This window comes from Talpa occidentalis, unplaced genomic scaffold, assembly GCF_014898055.3.
Source record: "Talpa occidentalis isolate TD23 unplaced genomic scaffold, MPIMG_talOcc4v2.1 talOcc4.16, whole genome shotgun sequence".
NCBI classification, from domain to species: Eukaryota; Metazoa; Chordata; class Mammalia; order Eulipotyphla; family Talpidae; genus Talpa; species Talpa occidentalis.
This window is the reverse complement of record NW_023601653.1, coordinates 3,177,874-3,195,872: the sequence shown is the minus strand read 5'-3', so window position 1 is coordinate 3,195,872 and position 17,999 is coordinate 3,177,874. Positions and strand designations below refer to the sequence as shown.

Sequence of the window (17,999 nt, the reverse complement as noted above, 5' to 3'; positions counted from 1 at the left end):
AAAGATGGCCGAATCAAGGTAGGGAAAAGTCACTGGTGGAAGTAAGTAACTAAGTCATTTTGAAATGGAATTGTGAAATTCAGAAAGTAAGAGGGTGGCAACCAGGAGAAAAGGTGAGCATGGTGATCACTCAGGTGCAGCTGTCCCCTTCCCCCAGGCATGTGCCAGAAAGGCCCTGGGTGTTTTTCCTGGGTAGGTGATGAACTAAATCCCGTGGTGTGGGAGGGAACATTTGGTAGGAAGCTTGGAAGCACCTGTCTAAGAAATTGGACTTGGTTTGAAAGAGAGCTGGACCAACAAGGTACAGATGACAGTTGTCCCTGGGTAGGAGGCTGAGGCCAAAATCAAGACAGAGTGTGCAAGTGGAGCAGAGCTAAAGCTGTGATACCTCGAAGGTGGCCTGCCAGAAATTCACAGTGAACTTCCAGCAGAGGAGAGAAGAAAAACAAGCGGTTGAAGGTGGTGCTAAAGAGTCGTCCCTGGTTGACCTGCTGTGTGGACCCAGCAGCCAGGGTTTGGCCCCGGGGGCCCTCTGAGGCTACCCCGACACGCTGCCTGGGCGACATGCAGCCTGGGAGGCATGGGAGCGTCAGTGCAGACCAGAAGGCCTCTTGGGAACGACTCCTGCTTCTCTTTACGCTTGCTTTCTGTCATAATTTTCAAATGTTTTTCTCTATTATGTAATGTTTGCTATTCGCACAGGCTCCGTGACACATTGTGGATGTTGCGAAGCACAGGCATGGAGAATCCCCACCTCCCCACCCAGTTTTCCTTTCTGGTGTCTTTGCCAGTAAAGAGAGTTTACTCACCCCTCATTTAAAATATAGGGTGCCTGAGTCACTCGTTTGTCATCCTGTCATTCAGCACCTCCTCCGTACTCCCTTTCCCCAGAAAGGTGACCCAGCACCCCTGGGTGTCAAGGTGCTGTCCTACCCAGTGGACACGCCTCAGTGTCTGCTGGCGTGTTCTAGGCACCAGTCTGCCTGTGCAACTGTCTCTGGGTTCCCGATATTAATGCTGGCATTTCAGGGCTGCTGCGTGGACGGAGCCCAGCTCCTCAGCTGACCCTATGGGGGGTAACTTATGTTTAGGTCCCGGAAAAAGTAGTGGTGATCACAGCAGCGGAATGGTGGGGAGGTGGCAGTTTCCCGTGCTTCTGACCTTCTGATTCTGGCCTACATTTGACTTTTAGTTTTAGAAAAGACATCCTAGGAGGGGGGATAGGATCATCAACTTGTAAGAGGATACTCGTCACCCAAGACTTGGTGGGAATTAGATTTCGTGTTTTTCTGCCTCTCCCACTTGGCTGCGCTTCTCTCCTCCCCAGCAAGCTGCACACATCACACGTCTGTGTGCTTGTGTCTGTTGTGCAGATCCCTGTGAAAGATGAAATGAGCAAAACAAAACCCAGGAGTTTAGGTTAATATCCTTATAACCTTAAGGGTGAGGGACTTTCATAATGTAACACAAAGACCTTGTCATTTCATACACAACATTAGATGTGTATACAATCAGTCTGTAACGCAATCTGTGCCTTCCTAAAAATTACCACATAGGCAAAAAAAGTGTGCAATAAAAACCACCCGGCTTTTGGGAGGGATGGGCTTAAGGTCATCGGTTCAAGTTTCAGCGGCCACCAAAAAAAGAAATAAATAAAAAGACATTTTAATGAATAAAAAGATATGAATGTAATCAAAAAGCACAATTTACAGATGGTGCTAAGTGGCTAAGATACACAGATACCTCAGCAAACCTGGCCCTGGGCCTTGAAGAGAGCTGCATGGGGATGGGGCGCTGGACGATCACGCTCATGGGTCAGCGTGATGTGGTGGCAGGACACGTCTGAAGCTGGACGGCTTTGATCCCAAGAAGCGAAGGTCATGGTTCATGGTGCCTGTGAGCTGACCCTGGGCAGGGGCTGGGGCCTTCCGTGTGCACCCGCGGCCCATTTCAACTGAATCTGAGTATCTGCATGGCCTAGTGTGTCTCTTGCACAGCAGACACAGCTTCATGCTATGCCCAGAATTTCCTCTGATGTAGTCATCTGGTGCACTGGGCCAAATTTGCATTTTCAAAACAACAGCCAATGTAAATCTGACTGTCCCCCCAAAAAAACAGTATGGATAACAGGCTTTCGCCAAGGTTAGTGCCAGACAGGTGCCATCCATCCTGCTGGAATTGTCCCGGAAAGCCCTGAGTTCCGTGGCCTGGGTGGCAGCCCCTGCGTCTGGATGAGGGCACTGAGGCTGGAGAGGCACAACCTGCGGCCGCGCCAGTAGCTCAGAAAGAACAAGTATCCCAGTTTTACAAGTTTTGCGAATCAGCAAAAATAGACAAATAGCCCAATAGAAAAGTGGAGGAAGGTTAAGAGCAGGTAATTTACAAAGGAAGAAATACAAATGGCCGATAAAATGGGGGCGGGGCTTGCAAAGGCACCCGGTGCTCCTTCCTGCAGGTCAAGTGCCCTCTCCGCAAGGAGAGAAACGCTGGCGGGAGCGTGGGTTGTGTGAGCTCTCTAGACACAGGTGCCTGCCCTTGACCCAGCATCTAGCTCCTGACAGTGAGCCCTAGGAAAGGAAGTAGAAGATCTGTAAGCTCGTGAATGAAGCTGAAAAATGGAAAGCTGCCATCCAGCTCCCTGAGCGTCTAAATTCTTGCGCATCAGTCCAGCTTGGCACACGACTCCGCGGGGTTCTCCAAAGATGGTGCCCCCGTCCCCAGCCCATGACAGAGAGCGAGGCGCATGGCATTCTCCCCAGCCAAGGAGCAGGGCGCAGGGGCGCCGTCTGTGTCACTCCACATTGGTAAGGCCCGAGGGGCCTCCACTGCCGCTGGAAGAAGCCGGGAAAGACACGTCCCAGCTGACAACGACCCTCTCTGCAGAATTGCTGGACTTTTTTTTATTTAACTGTTTTCTGTAACATGTTACATTTATAATTTTAAAAAGAAATTTAAAACATTATTTAACATCAGTGCATAATAAACACAAACTATAGGAACAAATGACTCTTGTAAAATGGTTCTCCCAGCATCTAACAGGACTAGATAACAAATCCCCACCAATGGTTATTGGCTGTGCAGGGTGGAGATAACATTCCCCTACCTGGGCCCTTAGGTCTTGCTCCTGACCAGAGCTCCCGGCCCAGATTTCAAGTATGTCACTCTCAGGCAGGGTGAGCCGGATGATTGATACATGTCACCTCCCGCTCTTGAACTCCATGAAGGACCTGTGCACCTGGCATGAGGCCGGGCTACGGTGGCCAAGGGTCAGCAAAGGCCTGTAATGCTGGCTGCTTGCTTTTATTTTTTATTTTATTTTTTTTAGATTTATTTATTTATATAAGCACTGGGGATACAGACCAGAGGTGCGGGAGGGCTAGAGAATTCACCAGAGACAGAGCAGGAAGCAGAACAGGCAAAAGGACTGAAACAAACTGCTGAGGGGACCAGCGGGCATGACAGGAGAGGTCTGCTGCACCATCTGGGAATCTCCCTGGCCAGCCGGGAATTGAACCCGTGCTGCAGAGGCTGCGGACAGCTCGACAGCATGGCGCTCAACCGGTTGCGCCACCAGGAGGCCCTGGCTGCTTGCTTTTAAAGAGAATGAAACTGGGCCTCCCCGGGTGGCGCAGTGGTTGAGCACTGGGCTGCGAAGCTGCCTGCAGCCTCTGCAGCGCCGGTTCGATCCCCGGCAACAGGTGAGGGTCCCACATGGTGCACAGACCTCTCCTGCCGCCCGCTGCTCCCCTCAGCAGTGTACTTCGTCCGTCTGTCTGTTCTGTTTCCTGCTCGGCTTTGGTGAATTCTCTCACCCTCTCTTGCTTCTGACTGTACCCAGTGCTTGTATAAATAAATAAATTTTTTTAAAAATATAATAAAGAGGCCAAAACCATATGTCTTCTTGGGGTCCGGTCTGCTTTATTGAGCATCTTAACCCTTAGTTCAAGAAGCAGCTTCAACAAAAACTGGGGTGTGGCTTGCAGGGGAGGGTCTCTGCCTGTAAGTTGTGGTTTGCAGGCCTGGGGGTGGCCCTCAGCTCTGGGGGCTGCAGCTCCTGGTGCAGGATCGTTTTCTAAGCCCCATAAACCTCTGTCTTCTCCCTGGCCTCCCTTTTCTGGGTTTATGGCTCCCAGCGGAGACAGCCTGTGCACCAGCAGCTCGCACAGCACCGGAGCCGGGAGCTCCCACGGGCGTGCTAGCAGCCACAGAGCAGAACCAAGCTGGGATGGGCCTCTTGTGCCTTGTTCTCGGGCCTGGTGCTGGGTTGGGGGCCTGGGAGGTGCGTGCTCTGCTGGCGTGATGCTCAAAGAGCCTCTTCCCATGAAGTCTTCCTGAAATGCTCAGTCCCAAGTCCCCGGGGCTGCCCAGCCCAGGGACCGTCTGCTGGGGCGGCACCACTGCAGCTTGTTGGGCAGCCGATGAGGAGTTTATTTAGACAGCAACAGTCCGCCTGCCCGACGCTCTTTCCTGTGTTGTCAGTGCTGGCGCGATTTTTAGGAGGGCCTGGCCCTCCCTGAGCACATGGCGTAAGCTGTCTCGTTGATGTTCACGGCAGAGACCAAGTGAACATCATCAGGACGTGGTGTGGAGAGAGGGAGCTTGGCCAGTTTTCAAGGGCTGCTTAGGTGGGACTGTGGACCTTCCTGGCACGAAAGCCTGTGCCCATCCCAACCCCCTCCCCCGTCCACCACCCATTTCCATGGATTGAAACATTCAGCCAGGGAGCCATGCCCTTCTGCTCACCAAGCAGACCTCTGTGTTGGCCTCCCAGAGTGGGGAGTTAGGGGAATTCTGGATACCTCAATAAATTATTAGATTTCTCTTAATCATTTTCTTGAAGCACTTTAAAATCTTAAGTGGTTCTTAGAATGCGTACACTAAATAGTGTTTTGTTTGGTCTAGACTTTGTGCTGAGTCTGAGGGCATCTCTTAGTTGTACTTGAATCTTGTACAGGAAGTTGAATGGTGCAGATTGTGGTGATGTGTCCTTTCTGCCATCTGGGGGTGCTGAGTGGAGGCCGGGGCATTGGTAATAGTTGGTAATAGAAGTGCTGCCTTGTCATTTCACCTGGGCGGGTGTGTTTGGCCAGCAGGCTGAACTGACTAGACACTTAACATGCCTCGGCTCCAGTTAGCCTGTGTGAGCTCAACCCTGGGAACCCCCAGGAGCTTTCTGCTGGCCCAGAGGAAGCCTCCCAGCCCAGGCTGCCCCCACGCAGTCCTGGAGGCTGGGAGGGACTTGCTGGTAGAGGTTTGGGGAATGAATGTCGGTGGTGTCATGCGTCCCAGTCAGTGTGCTGTGACCTTGAGGGCTTGCAGAGAAGCCCACGCCCAGCCCTCACCGTGGCTGCTTGGGAACGGATTGGAGAGGAAGCAGGGGGTGGGGTGGAACATGGGCAGTGCAGACGCTGGATCTGGAGATACCTGGGACAAACAGAGGTCCCAGTCTCCTGACAGGGACTGGCCCTGTGAAGAGAAAAGTGAGAGATGAGTTGTTAGTCCTGGTTTGAGGTGGGTTTGGTAAGCCTTGGTTTGGGAGGCCAAACTGGGAAGAGGCCATGGAAGCAAACTTGGGGCTGTTTGGGTCCCAGGCACCTGGAGCCTGATCTCGGAGGGGGTGACCGCAGGTGGACTGCCGCCTGCCTGGCTCTGCGCTGCCGCAGGGGGGCGCACTCAGGCTGTCGGTGGCCTCCCTGAGGCGGCTGAGCTCTGAAACCTTAGGACCGCCACTGCCCACTCTCTGCCTCAGTGTTCCCAGTTGTAAAATGAAGCCTCCAAAGCCACCTCACTTGATGCAGAGGTAGCGCCCACTGGGCCTGATACAAACAGTCAGGAAGGTGACTAGAAAGGGGTGGGGAGAGGAAGCATGGAACAGATGAGTCCCGTCCCGTGTCTTTGGTCGGCCATCTTGGCGCCTGGGCCCGCACAAAGGCCTCTTCTTTTTTTTTTTTTTTTTTTTTTTTTAAACTGACCCTCACACCAGAGAGCAGTTTTATTTATTTATTTATTTATTTATTTATTTATAGAGGCATGCTTTATTTATTTGTTTGCTGGTTTTGTTTGTTTTGTTTATACGTGCACTGGGTACAGTCAGAAGCGCGGGAGGGTGAGAGAATTCACCAGAGCCAGAGTGGGGAACAGAGCAGGCAGAAGGACCGAAGTACACTGCTGAGGGGAGCAGCGGGCGGCAGGAGAGGTCTGCGCGCCATGTGGGACCCCCGCCCGTGGCCGGGGATTGAACCGGCGCCGCAGAGGCCGCGGGCAGCTTCGCAACCCAGCGCTCAACCGCTGCGCCACCAGGGAGGCCCCAAAGGCCTCTTCTGATGGTCCCTGGAGGCCATTAGGTATCTATGCCCTGGCTTTTTCGACGCGTTTGAAAGCACATAGGTGTTCGGATGGCAGTACAGTTACTCCTTTTCATTTGTTTGCAGAGATGCTGCAGTTTGTCAGCAATCAAGTGGGAGAGTTCCCGACTTGTTCTCTGAGCCGCTGTGCGGCAACTTCCCTGGTGGCAGCAGTGGTGGTGGCAGCAGCGGCAGCAGCAATAGTGGAGGCAGCACCGTGGACCCCTCGATGCAGCGTGCCTTCAGCCAGGTCCCACTGGCCTCCTTCTCCCCCTCTACCACCTCCCCCCAGGCTCCAGCCCTGCAAGTCAAAGTCCCCCCCACCACAGTTCCGACACCACCCAGGGCCACACCTGTGCTCCAGCCCCGGCCCCAGCCCCAGCCTCCAGCTCAGCTGCAGCAGCAGACAGTCATGATCACCCCCACCTTCAGCACCGCGCCCCAGACGAGGATCATCCAGCAGCCTTTGATCTACCAGAACGCAGCTACGAGCTTTCAAGGTGACTCTGCGGGCACGCCTGGTATGGTTGGGGGCCACTCTGGCTGTGGACTGTCTGAGCCCTGCGCTCTTCAGGAGTGACGGGCTCTGTGGACTTGGTCCTCAGGTTTTGCGAGAACAGCAGCACAGGAACATTTTGCTCTGATGAGGCCACCTCCTCAGATACCTCAGTACCCGCGGTGCCTGCTTTGAGGGTACTTGGTCGAAGACTCTAACCAGCAGAGTAGGGTCAGGGCCATCCTGGTAACTCGGGGGGTACTTGAATGACATTAGACTTGAGACTTAACCCGGGCCCCAGAGCTCCGCGCCTGTAGCCATTCAGCAAACTCCTGAGCATCCACCACAGAGATGGGTGGGGAGCAATGGATATAGGTGGCTTCAGCCCTCAGTGTGTGGCGATGGGTAACCTGTGTTGTCCTGTGTCCTGGGGATTTCTCGCCAGATTTCCCTCTGATCCCATGGGGGTCCCTGGGTGAAATTAGTATTGCCCCAAATTTTAAAGAATCTGATAGCCTTTTTAATGGGCTTCAAGGGTTTGGGGCTGGGAGTCAGGTGGCGCAAGGCACACAGCTGAGGGAGGCGGGCCAGAGTGTGCTTCCTGGAGGGAGCCCCAGGAGCTGTTGGCTCCTGACATCTGTTAACTTCCTTGCTGGGAGCAGTCATTTGCTGGTCGGTTTCCTTCACCCCACCCCAGCAGCCAGAGTGAGGCAGTGATTTGCACGCCTTCCCTCAGAACCCAGTGCTGCCCTGATGGGTGTTCTCATTGTCTCAACCAGCTTGTCAGTGGCTGTGTCCGTCTTCAGCAGCAGCTGGGGGGGTCACTAGGAGGTGCCCCGCCTTCCAGTTTCTGCTGCAGCTGCAGCAACAGAAGGTGTTCTGCCTCTCTCTGACTCTTCTGCTCTTCTCCCAAGTCCTCCAGCCTCAAGTCCAAAGCCTAGTGACATCATCCCAGGTGCAGCCGGTCACCATCCAGCAGCAGGTGCAGACAGTGCAGGCCCAGCGGGTGCTGACGCAGACCGCCAACGGCACGCTACAGACACTTGCCCCCGCCACCGTGCAGACGGTGGCTGCACCCCAGGTGCAGCAGGTCCCGGTAAGTGCTGACAGGGAAGGGCGTGGGGAGGCTGTGGTTGGGGCCTTCAGCCAGTCCTTGGCTGCAGGGGTGGTCTGCATACTAAGAAGGGCTGGCAGGGAGAGTGAGGGAGCAGCTTTTAGGGGATAGGGCCCTGCAAGGCACCAGGTTGCTGGTGGAAAGTCCGGACCAAGTTGGCACCTAGAGGTACTGGGCCTCACATAGACTTAGGGCGGGCACATCCGCTCGTTCACCCTCGCTGGGAGAGAGCTGGAAAGGAATGTGCCAGAATGTTTTTAAGTCATGTATCACAGTGGCTGTGTTTTCTCTGACAAATTTATTTTTAAAAGAAAATGCAGGTTTATCATTTGCTTCTCTGCCTTGTTGCTGGCTTTCCTGTGTTTGTGTAAAGTGAGATCTCTCTCCCCTCTGCCATCCACACCAAACCAGGCCTGCTGTGCCCCTGCAAGGCCTCTGGAACTGCTCCCCACAAAGCCTCTCAGCCTGAACCCAGGACCTTCTCTAGCGAGACTCTTTCCCTGCTCCATGCAGTGTCACCGCTCTGTGAACAGCCAGCTTTGGAAATGGCTGCTGTGAGAGTTGGTCTCTTTTTCATCGTCGGTTTCCTGACATTTTTATTTTTTCGTCCTTTCTTGGGGGATCTGTGCAGTGAGAAGCTGATACAAGGTACAAAAACAATGCTGCTTCCTCTTCCTCTTCATCTCCATCCAGGTCCTGGTACAGCCTCAGATCATCAAGACGGATTCCCTCGTTCTGACCACGCTGAAGACAGACGGCAGCCCTGTGATGGCTGCGGTCCAGAACCCGGCCCTCACTGCCCTCACCACCCCTATCCAGACAGCCGCCCTTCAAGTCCCAGTAAGTGCCACTGCTCGCCCCCACTTACCCCAGGGGGTTGTTGGGCCTCAGAGATGCTCGCAAAGCCTCTGCAGGCTGAGTCCCGCTTGAGCTCTGGCCTTAGGTCTGCCAATTTGAGCTGTCTCCTCTCGCAGTTTGCTCTTCCCTCCGAGCAGCACTGTGCCTGTCATGGGGTGCTCGGGTCTGTGAGGGGTAGAGAGCAGCAGCAGCAGTGGTCTGTGGCTGACTCTGGGTTATCTTGGTGACACGCACACGTAAAAGTTCGTTGGCTCTTGGCACATGTGTTTTGTGTTATGTGTGAGTTACTTCTGAAACCCAATGAAGTTTGAGGTGCTTTTTTTTTGTTCGTGGCCATTTTGATATGAAGGCCATTTATTGAAAGTAAAATTAAAATCAGCTCACTCCTGTGTGGGAGCTCCAAGGTGGTTAATGGTTTGATGGCAAAGCAGAAGTCACGTGGCCTGCTCCGAGCTCCCTGGATCACACGCTGAGCCACAGCCATCCCCTGGTATGTGACTTGTCAGTGATGCTGACAGGGTGTGGCCACTCAGGGTCCATCGCTTCCTTTTTTTTTTTTAGTAAAGATTTATTTATTTTTAGACAAGAATAGGGGTACAGGCCAGAGATGCGGGGGGTGAGAGGATTCGCCAGAGACAGAGCAGGGAACAGAACAGGCAGACGGATGGATGGACTGAAGTACACAGCTGAGGGGAGCAGCGGGAAAGACAGGAGAGGTCTATCCCGCCAAACCATGTGGGTTTCTCCCTGGCTGGCCGGGAATCGAACTCGTGCTGCAGTGGCTGCAGACCGCTTCATAGGTTGCGTCTTAACCCCTGCACCACCGGGGAGGCCTAGGGGCCATCACTTTCTGACGTGTCTCACCCAGGAAGGGGTGAGACAGCAGGGCCTCTTGCCAGCTACAGGCTGATGTGAGGTTGCTCACTTGGCCTCACTGCTCGGTGCCTCTCTTTGTGCCTCTTCTAGACCCTAGTGGGCAGCAACGGGACAATCCTGACCACGATGCCTGTGATGATGGGGCAAGAGAAAGTGCCCATCAAGCAGGTGCCTGGGGGGGTGAAGCAGCTGGAGCCCCCCAAAGAAGGAGAAAGACGGACCACACACAACATCATAGAGAAGCGGTATCGCTCGTCCATCAATGACAAAATCATTGAGCTGAAGGACCTGGTCATGGGGACAGATGCCAAGGTAGGTGCTGAGCACAGTGACCTTTGGGGCTTGCCGTCTGCCCCTGCCTGTCACCACTGTGGGATCGAGGGACACCCCGGGCGCGAGCTGAGTGAGCACCGGAAGTTATTAGAGGCACCCTCTCACTAAAGCATCTGGTGCCAGTCAAGATTGTAAAAAAAAAAAAAAAAAAAAAAAAGATTGTAAAACATTAACCAACAAACGGGGACTGTCGGGCTGGTCAGGCAGCGAGTGCTGGACCTTTGCAGGCTGTGCACGGCGAGGGCCGGGTATGCCCGGTGTGTGCCCTGACGCCGGCCCACAGCATGCCTTACCTGTGTTTGGGGGCTGGCAATCACCTTACAGGAAAGAGAGAGTGGAGATGGGCCTTGACCAACAGTAAATGAAGGGAATTGACTTTTCCTGTATTTCTGGGGCATGAGTGGGTATGTCTTCTGGCGAGTAGGTGATTCTTACCTATTACCTGTTTACCTTCACCTCCATTTTGAAAGAAAATGGCATTTTCCTTAGAGCCTCCACACCTGAAAGTGCCGCTTTACCTTGAGAACAGCACTTAGCTGTGCAAGCAAGGGCTTGCCCAGAGCCGCGAAGGCACCTTCCTAGACAGCCCGGATCGTCCGGGTGTTACCGTAGGATGCTGGGAAGCTTCACTGCGAGCCAGGCTGGGGCTGACGCTATACACGTCATCCCCTTTAGCCTCCCAGCCGCAAGCCTTTGATTCACACATCTCGTTATCCCCATTTTAAGGAAGAGGAAGGTGAGGGTCAGGGGTGGTGTGTGACGCGTCCTGGGTAGCACAGCTTATCAGCGGGAGAGCCCGCCTCCGAACCTGGCCCCCCCCACTCCAGCCTCCCGTGGCCCCCGCCCTGGCTCTGTGCTCCTTGCCGCGGCACACTTGGTTCACTGTGTCACCCGCCTTCCTCCCCAGATGCACAAGTCCGGCGTTCTGCGCAAGGCCATCGACTACATCAAATACCTGCAGCAGGTCAACCACAAGCTACGCCAGGAGAACATGGTGCTAAAGCTGGCAAATCAGAAAAACAGTGAGTGTGCACGTTGGGCAAGGGGTATTGGACCTTTGCTTATTGGAGAAATCCTGTGCTAGGCCCTGGGGCCGACCCACTGCTGTGCCCAGAACCTCAGGGAACTGCGCCCTCACCCAGGTGGGGCTCTATGCAAACAGACTGATTGCCAGAGGGGTCTTGCCTGCAGAGCTGCTGAAGGGCATCGATCTGGGCAGCCTGGTGGACAGCGAAGTGGACCTGAAGATCGACGACTTCAACCAGAACGTCCTCCTCATGTCTCCCCCGGCGTCCGACTCGGGCTCCCAGGCCGGGTTCTCCCCCTACTCCATCGACTCTGAGCCAGGAAGCCCCCTGCTGGATGATGCAAAGGTATGATGAGCTCTTGACGTTCCCAACCTCTGGAAACTTCCGTCTCCCTGAGTTAATAGCAGGGAGACCGGAGACGGCCCAGCCAGGTCTTTGGAGCACCCAGGCTGGAGAGGATGATGAATTCCAGTGAGATCAGCCAGGGCCTGGAGAATAAAGAACCAGAAGCTGACGGGGGTGGGGAGAGAAAGCCCTGGTCCTTGCTGAAAGGGGCCCTCAGAGAGAACGTGGGGCAGATTCAGAACGGAACGCACAGCAGCTGTCACGCGAGGGGTTCCCGGAGGCGCCTCATTACTTCCCTCCACCCTAGTGGGCCTGGCACTTTGTGGGGCTGATCAGCCGGTGTCGGACAAGGCTGCTCTGGGTCCTCTTCCGGAAATGGTAACAGCTTGCAGTCTAACCGATAACTTTCCAACCAAGAGCTTTAATCGTCCAGAAAGCCCCTGGCAATTGTTGTTTGATGGAATTAGTTAAGAGGCTCGAGCCTAATGATCTCCCAGCACCGTGGGGACCACTGGGGCTGCTGTGCTGTGTTTTGACATTGCAGTTTCTTACTCGAAAGAACAAAGTTCTCTTCCTGCGTATGTAACTGAGCACGCTGCTTTATTGTACTTGTTTTTACTAAGGAAAGGCCTATTTTTGAAAATTTTTATAAGGTGGTTCTGCTTGATAGCAAAAGGCCTTGGGACATGCAAATCAGGAATCAGACAACTGAATCATAAGAAGAAATCTTAAGTGGTTTTAAAATATTGAAAAGAAGTCGCATTTATGTACTCATGTATGGATGAGTTCCTGCCTCTCTGGACTCCCCAGGCCTCTGCCTCTAATTCTCCCTGTAAAATGGGGAGGGCAGGCGGCCTGGTAGATTAAGCGCAGGCCAAGTCCTTTCAATAAACACACGCTGAAGAGGGGTTTTTAATCATCCGCACTGAGGGTGTGATTTATTGACTAGAACATGCTGATGTCAAGGTACCGTCTTACCCCCGACAGTGAGCCTTAACCTGGGCCGCCCTTATTGGCCTTCGCTGTGCACAGGGTAGAGACTCCTCCTCACCCGAGGTGCCCCTCCTGCCCCCTCCTCCTCGACAGTGCTGTTTTCCATAGCTTCAGGTTAGCTGCACCTGCTGGGAGCGGTGCGGAAACCGCCTCTGCGTTCTCTCATGACACGGCCCTACTTGACATGCGGGTCTCCTCCCCCTGTGGTCTCTGGCACGCGTCCTTCCAGGCGGCCGGGGCCTGAGTTGCCCCCGCGTTGGGCAATGCATGGAGAACTGTGGGTCCCGTGTTTGCTCCTGGCTTTTCTCCTGTCTGATTCCTGCTCTTTTTTTTTTTTTTTAAACATTTTATTTATTTTTTTAAGATTTATTTATTTATGCATAGGAGAGCTGGGGTACAGGCCAGAGGTGCGGGGGGTGAGAGGATTCACCAGAGACAGAGCGGGGAACAGGACAGGCAGACTGACGAAATACACTGCTGAGAGGAGCAGCGGGCGAGACAGGAGAGGTCTGCTGCACCATGTGGGTTGCTCCCTGGCTGGCTGGGAATCGAACTCGTGCTGCAGAGGCCTCGGATCATCCCACAGTGCAGTGCTTAACCCCTTGCGCCACCAGGGAGGCCCTGATTCCTGCTCTTGAATGTCTCCCAGTCCGGTGTCCCACATATATGTAAAAGCAAAGTGCCGTTGCACACAGAAGGGTGCCCCTAACCTGGCTCTGTTTCGAAGGTCAAAGATGAGCCCGACTCCCCTCCTGTCGCGCTGGGCATGGTGGACCGCTCAAGAATCCTGCTGTGCGTCCTCACCTTCCTGTGCCTGTCCTTCAATCCCCTGACCACACTGCTGCAGTGGGGAGGAACCCACGACTCGGACCAACACCCATATTCAGGCTCTGGGCGCAGCATACTGTCCCTGGATTCAGGTGGGTGCAGGGCCCGTGTGCAGCTGCTCAGATGGTCCCCCAGGCCCCAAAGGGAGTAACCTGCAAACCCAAGTTCACCAGGAGCCTGAACTGCTCTTGTTACCTGGGGGTCGGGAGGGTGGGACATCTATTGAAGGCCGACGTGATGTTTTTTGCCTGAATTAGGAAACCAGTGACCGCCTCGGCTAACAGATTTGAGTGGCACTTGGCACAGTGACGAGGGCCACAGGATTCCCAGTTAGAGTAAGGAACTGTCCCAGGGTCTGGATTAGGCTGTATATCTTATTCCTACCTGGAGCACTTAGACACCCTACAAAGGGAGGTCATCTTGTTATCAGCCCTGTCTTCTGAAAATGAGGTAGAAGTTCTCGTCACAGTGCTGAGGGTCAGTCAGGTATGGGTCAGTCAGGTGTCTGGCACCCCGTCTTCAAGGGCTCAGCTGAGATGTCCCCTTTAGGTTCCGGGGGCTGGTTTGACTGGATGATGCCAACGCTCCTCTTATGGCTGGTAAATGGTGTCATCGTCCTGAGCGTCTTCGTGAAGCTGCTGGTCCATGGGGAGCCAGTAATCCGGCCACATTCACGCTCCTCAGTCACCTTCTGGAGGCACCGGAAACAGGCAGACCTGGATCTCGCCAGGGTAAGCTCTGCGGCCGCCTTTCCCTCCCCCCAGGCTGAAAGTTTTCTTTGGAAGTTAACAAGGAAGGTTTTTAAGGATAGGGGGAACCTCACAGCACTGGAGGGGTGTTCACAGCCCGTCTGGGAAGGATGACGCTCCTCGCCGCTGTGAGCTGCAGGCCTGCTCTCCCTCCCGCCGTCTATCCGCCTTGCGACGGAGAGTTGGCTTCGTGAGCAGAAGAGGCAGAGCCGATGCCTGGGCCCTGGGAACAACCCGTTGTGTGGGAAAGACGGGACATGGAGCCAGAGACCCGGAAGGCCGCTGCCTTCAGGATCTGAACATGCGCTTCTCCCAACTGGAAAGGCACTGCTGTCCCCGTGGAGATGCCCCCTCTCACCTTCCCCATGTCATGACCCACTTCCTAGAACGACGCAGGGAGGAGAGACAGGTGTTGCACCCGGTGCAGGAGGGGGGACAGGCGGGGTGCGTCCACTTCCGTTTCCCACGACTGAGTCTCCGAGCCCCGGTTATGATGGAGCCAGAGACAGGGGTCTTCAGTCTACTGCCGAGAATCTCCCCCTGAGCTGCTGGGGTTGGCAGAGTGTGGGTCACCTGGGTCCTTGGTTAGTAGGGTGCTTTGGCCAAGCACTTACCTAAAACCAGTGTTCTCAGGCTTCAGCAGATCAGAATCACCTAGGAGACCCAGCCCAGAGGTTCTGATTTTGTAGGTCCTCGGGGTGGGGGCATGACCCCATAGGTTTCCGTGTCTAACGGTCTCAGGGCTGAGGCAGCTGGTCTCAGGAGCACACTGAGGACCTGCACGTGGCTCCTCATCACCTTGGGGCCCAAGGTCCTGTGGGAAACTGAGCAACGTGACTGGAAGCTGGAAGCGCTCAGGGCCCACACTGGAGTACAGGTGGGGGCAGGGGTCAGAGGTCAGCGGTCGTTCTTTCCAGGTGGTGAGATCACCACTTGGTGTCCTTTCCTTCCTCCTAGCTTGCCGATCTTCCCCAGGTCTTCCCCGAGGAGCCTGCATTCTTCCAGTCACCAGGGTAGGGGACAGTGGGAGTTTCTTAGGACACAGAGAGCCAGCGCGGCTGGCGAACATCCCCTTTTTGCTGCCTTCCAGGGGGACTTTGCTGCTGCCGCCGCCAACCTGCAAACCTGCCTGTCGGTGCTGGGCCGGGCGCTGCCCGCCTCCCGCCTGGACCTGGCCTGCAGCCTCTCCTGGAACGCCATCCGCTACAGCCTGCAGAAGCTGCGCCCCGTGCGCTGGCTGCTTAGGAAGGTCCTGCAGCGCTGGCGGCCCACCCCGGCCACTGCCGCGGGCTTCGAGGACCAGGCCAAGACCAGTGCCCGGGACGCGGCCCTGGCCTACCACCGGCTGCACCAGCTGCACATCACAGGTGAGGCCTGGCCTCCGGCCCTCGGCTCAAGCCTGGGAATGCTCGGCCCAGCCTCCCCTGCAGCCACACTTGCAGGTGGCTGAGAACGCGGGAGAAGCTCGGCTTGGGATTTTCAATGTCGGTGTCTCTGTCTGCCATAGGGAAGCTTCCCGCGGGATCTGCCTGCTCAGATGTACACATGGCTCTGTGCGCGGTGAACCTGGCTGAGTGTGCAGAGGAGAAAATCCCGCCCAGCACACTGGTGGAGATCCATCTGACGGCAGCCATGGGGCTCCAGACCCGGTGCGGAGGCAAGCTGGGCTTCCTGGCGGTGAGTGCCCTGCAGCTCCTCTGAGCACCTTCCCCAGCCCTGTGCACCTAGCGTGAGGAGGCATAGGGCCCTGCCTGTGGGCACAGCCCACCTGGAGGTACAGACATGTGTTCAGGGGTTCAGGGGAGACATTCCGCAGATGCTTACTCAGGGAACAAAAGGAACAAATTTCAACCCGTATCAGCATAATCCGGACAATTTGGCCTGAGGGCTGGTTGATTCAGACCTGTGCTGGAGACTTAATGTGTGACTCTTCCTTCTTCCAAGTAGTCAGGGTTCTTGGAATCTTCCACTTGTATCTCCTTGGCTTTTCGTTCACTCAGAAAGTACCTACTGGGCACTGTGGATCCAGATATGGAAAATGGTGCCTGTCTTGGGGGCTCAGGTAGGACCGGCGAGGGGAGGTCTTTGGGCCACCGTTGTGCCTGCACAGAGTCAACGCGGCTCGTTCGCGGCACCTGCTCGCCCAGGCTCTCCCTCCGGCCTGATGAGCTGGGGATGAATAGAAGCGTGACCTGTGGTGGCACTGCTGGCTTCTCCAGACGGGTCACGGTCGTCGAGGTGACAGAAGGCATGGGAACGCCGAGTGTGCTTTCTGTGCCTGAACCCTGTACCTGAGATGCCTCCGTCAGCCCATTCATCTCGCAGACATTGCCGCGTCCCTGTTCCGGGCCACCCTCCCCAAGTGGATGCAGCGGGGCAGAACATCGGCCCTTCTTGGCACAGACAGCCCTGCAGGGTCACCTGGTCATCTACTACCTTTACCTCAAAAGAACGTCTGGGGCGCCCCGCTAGTTCACTGTGGCACTTTGGGGTGCTTTGGCACCCACCCAGAAAACCCCAGGGTTGAGCCCATGTGGGGGATGCACCTGGGGCTAGGGCTGGCACTGGCACAGGGGCTCCTCGGGATATCAACTGTCCATGTCTCCTGTCACAGTCCTCGCCCTGGTGGTTAGCACAGCAGTCACTGGGAAGCAAACCCTGGGGTGGTTTCTAGTGCCTATAAAACTTAGTAAATGATCATAGAGTAATAATACCAAGAAAATGAAATGAACAACAGAAATTATTTCCTCAATTTCCCTTATAGAAGCCTAATGTGGGTGACTGTATCCCAGGATTTATTTTTTTTTTTTTTTTTTTTTTTTTTTTTTTTAAATTTTCTAGAGGCATGTCTTATTTATTTATTTATTATTTGTTTGTTTGTTTGGTTTATACATGCACTGGGTACAGTCAGAAGCGCGGGAGGGTGAGAGAATTCACCAGAGCCAGAGCGGGGAGCAGAGCAGGCAGAAGGACCGAAGGACACTGCTGAGGGGAGCAGCGGGCGGCAGGAGAGGTCTGCGCGCCATGTGGGACCCTCCTCTGGTGGCCAGGGAGCAGCCGGGGATTGAACCGGCTGCAGAGGCTGCAGGCAGCTTCGCAACCCAGCGCTCAACCGCTGCGCCACCGGGGAGGCCCTCCCAGGATTTATTTTTCTTATTAATTCAAACCACTAAACTCTTCCCCCACGGCCCCCCCCTGAGATTTGTTATAACTGAAGTTTTTCTTTTCTAAAGAATTAAGCTAAATATGTGTTTCAACTTAATGATTTTCTGAACAGCTCCTCTGGTCCTCTTGCAGTCCAGCCTGACCAGGCTGTGTCTGTGTCTGTGGTGATGCCTGGGTCGTTCTGAGGGACCAGCAGTCCCCGATTTCCAGGCTCCCTTGCTCATCCTGAGGCATGTGCTCTCGAGACAGAGCTGGGCCAGCAGGAGAAGGTTCTCGGACTTGCCACACTGGACCCTGCCCCCAGCCTTCTCCCTTTGGGCTCCTCAGGCTATTCTCTGACCATCTCAGCAACGAGCTCAGTCAGCGAGGGCTGCTCTGTCAGGGTCAGAAGGAGTTCAAGGGGTCCCTCGCTTGCTCTGAGGCACCTTTTTTCAACTCAGAGAGGAGACAGGGCACTGGTGCTGCCAGCCCGCCATGTCTGCTGAGCGTGCTCTGGGAGCAGGTCAGCCAGGTCCCGAGCCCTCCGGCGCAGGCGCTGTCTCCAGCTCTCCTGAGGCAGGCGGTCTTCCCGTCCGTGCTCCCCAAGTGGAGCCATAGCGATGCTATTTCTGACCCTGACATTCAAGTCTCCGGGGCCATCACAGCAGCTGATGGCTACTTAGAGTCCAGCAAAGGTCACAACCATCAGACCGAGCCTGACAAGGAGACAGCAGAGGCCCTGTGTGAAGATCAAGGCCCATCAGCCTGCCCCAGCACCCTGCTCAGCTCCTCATTCCCAGTGGCCTGTGTTGAAAGTCATGGGTGTTAGGAGGAGACAGGACACTTAGGAACGCTGTCTGGGTGGATAGCCGCACTCAGCGGGTAGTGGGG

The 17,999-nt window shown here is 55.1% G+C and overlaps 1 protein-coding gene across 1 annotated transcript in view; it reads left to right on the top strand.

Annotated features, from left to right (window-relative positions):
* SREBF2 (sterol regulatory element binding transcription factor 2) overlaps nt 1-17,999 on the top strand; it is a 43,302-nt gene that overhangs the window by 15,613 nt on the left and 9,690 nt on the right. The window contains 11 exon segments of the mRNA XM_037513455.2: nt 6,432-6,464; nt 6,467-6,844; nt 7,755-7,936; nt 8,648-8,794; nt 9,779-10,000; nt 10,929-11,043; nt 11,213-11,394; nt 13,115-13,307; nt 13,765-13,946; nt 15,055-15,331; nt 15,472-15,641. Of these exon segments, the coding sequence (XP_037369352.1) occupies nt 6,432-6,464; nt 6,467-6,844; nt 7,755-7,936; nt 8,648-8,794; nt 9,779-10,000; nt 10,929-11,043; nt 11,213-11,394; nt 13,115-13,307; nt 13,765-13,946; nt 15,055-15,331; nt 15,472-15,641 (2,081 nt within the window).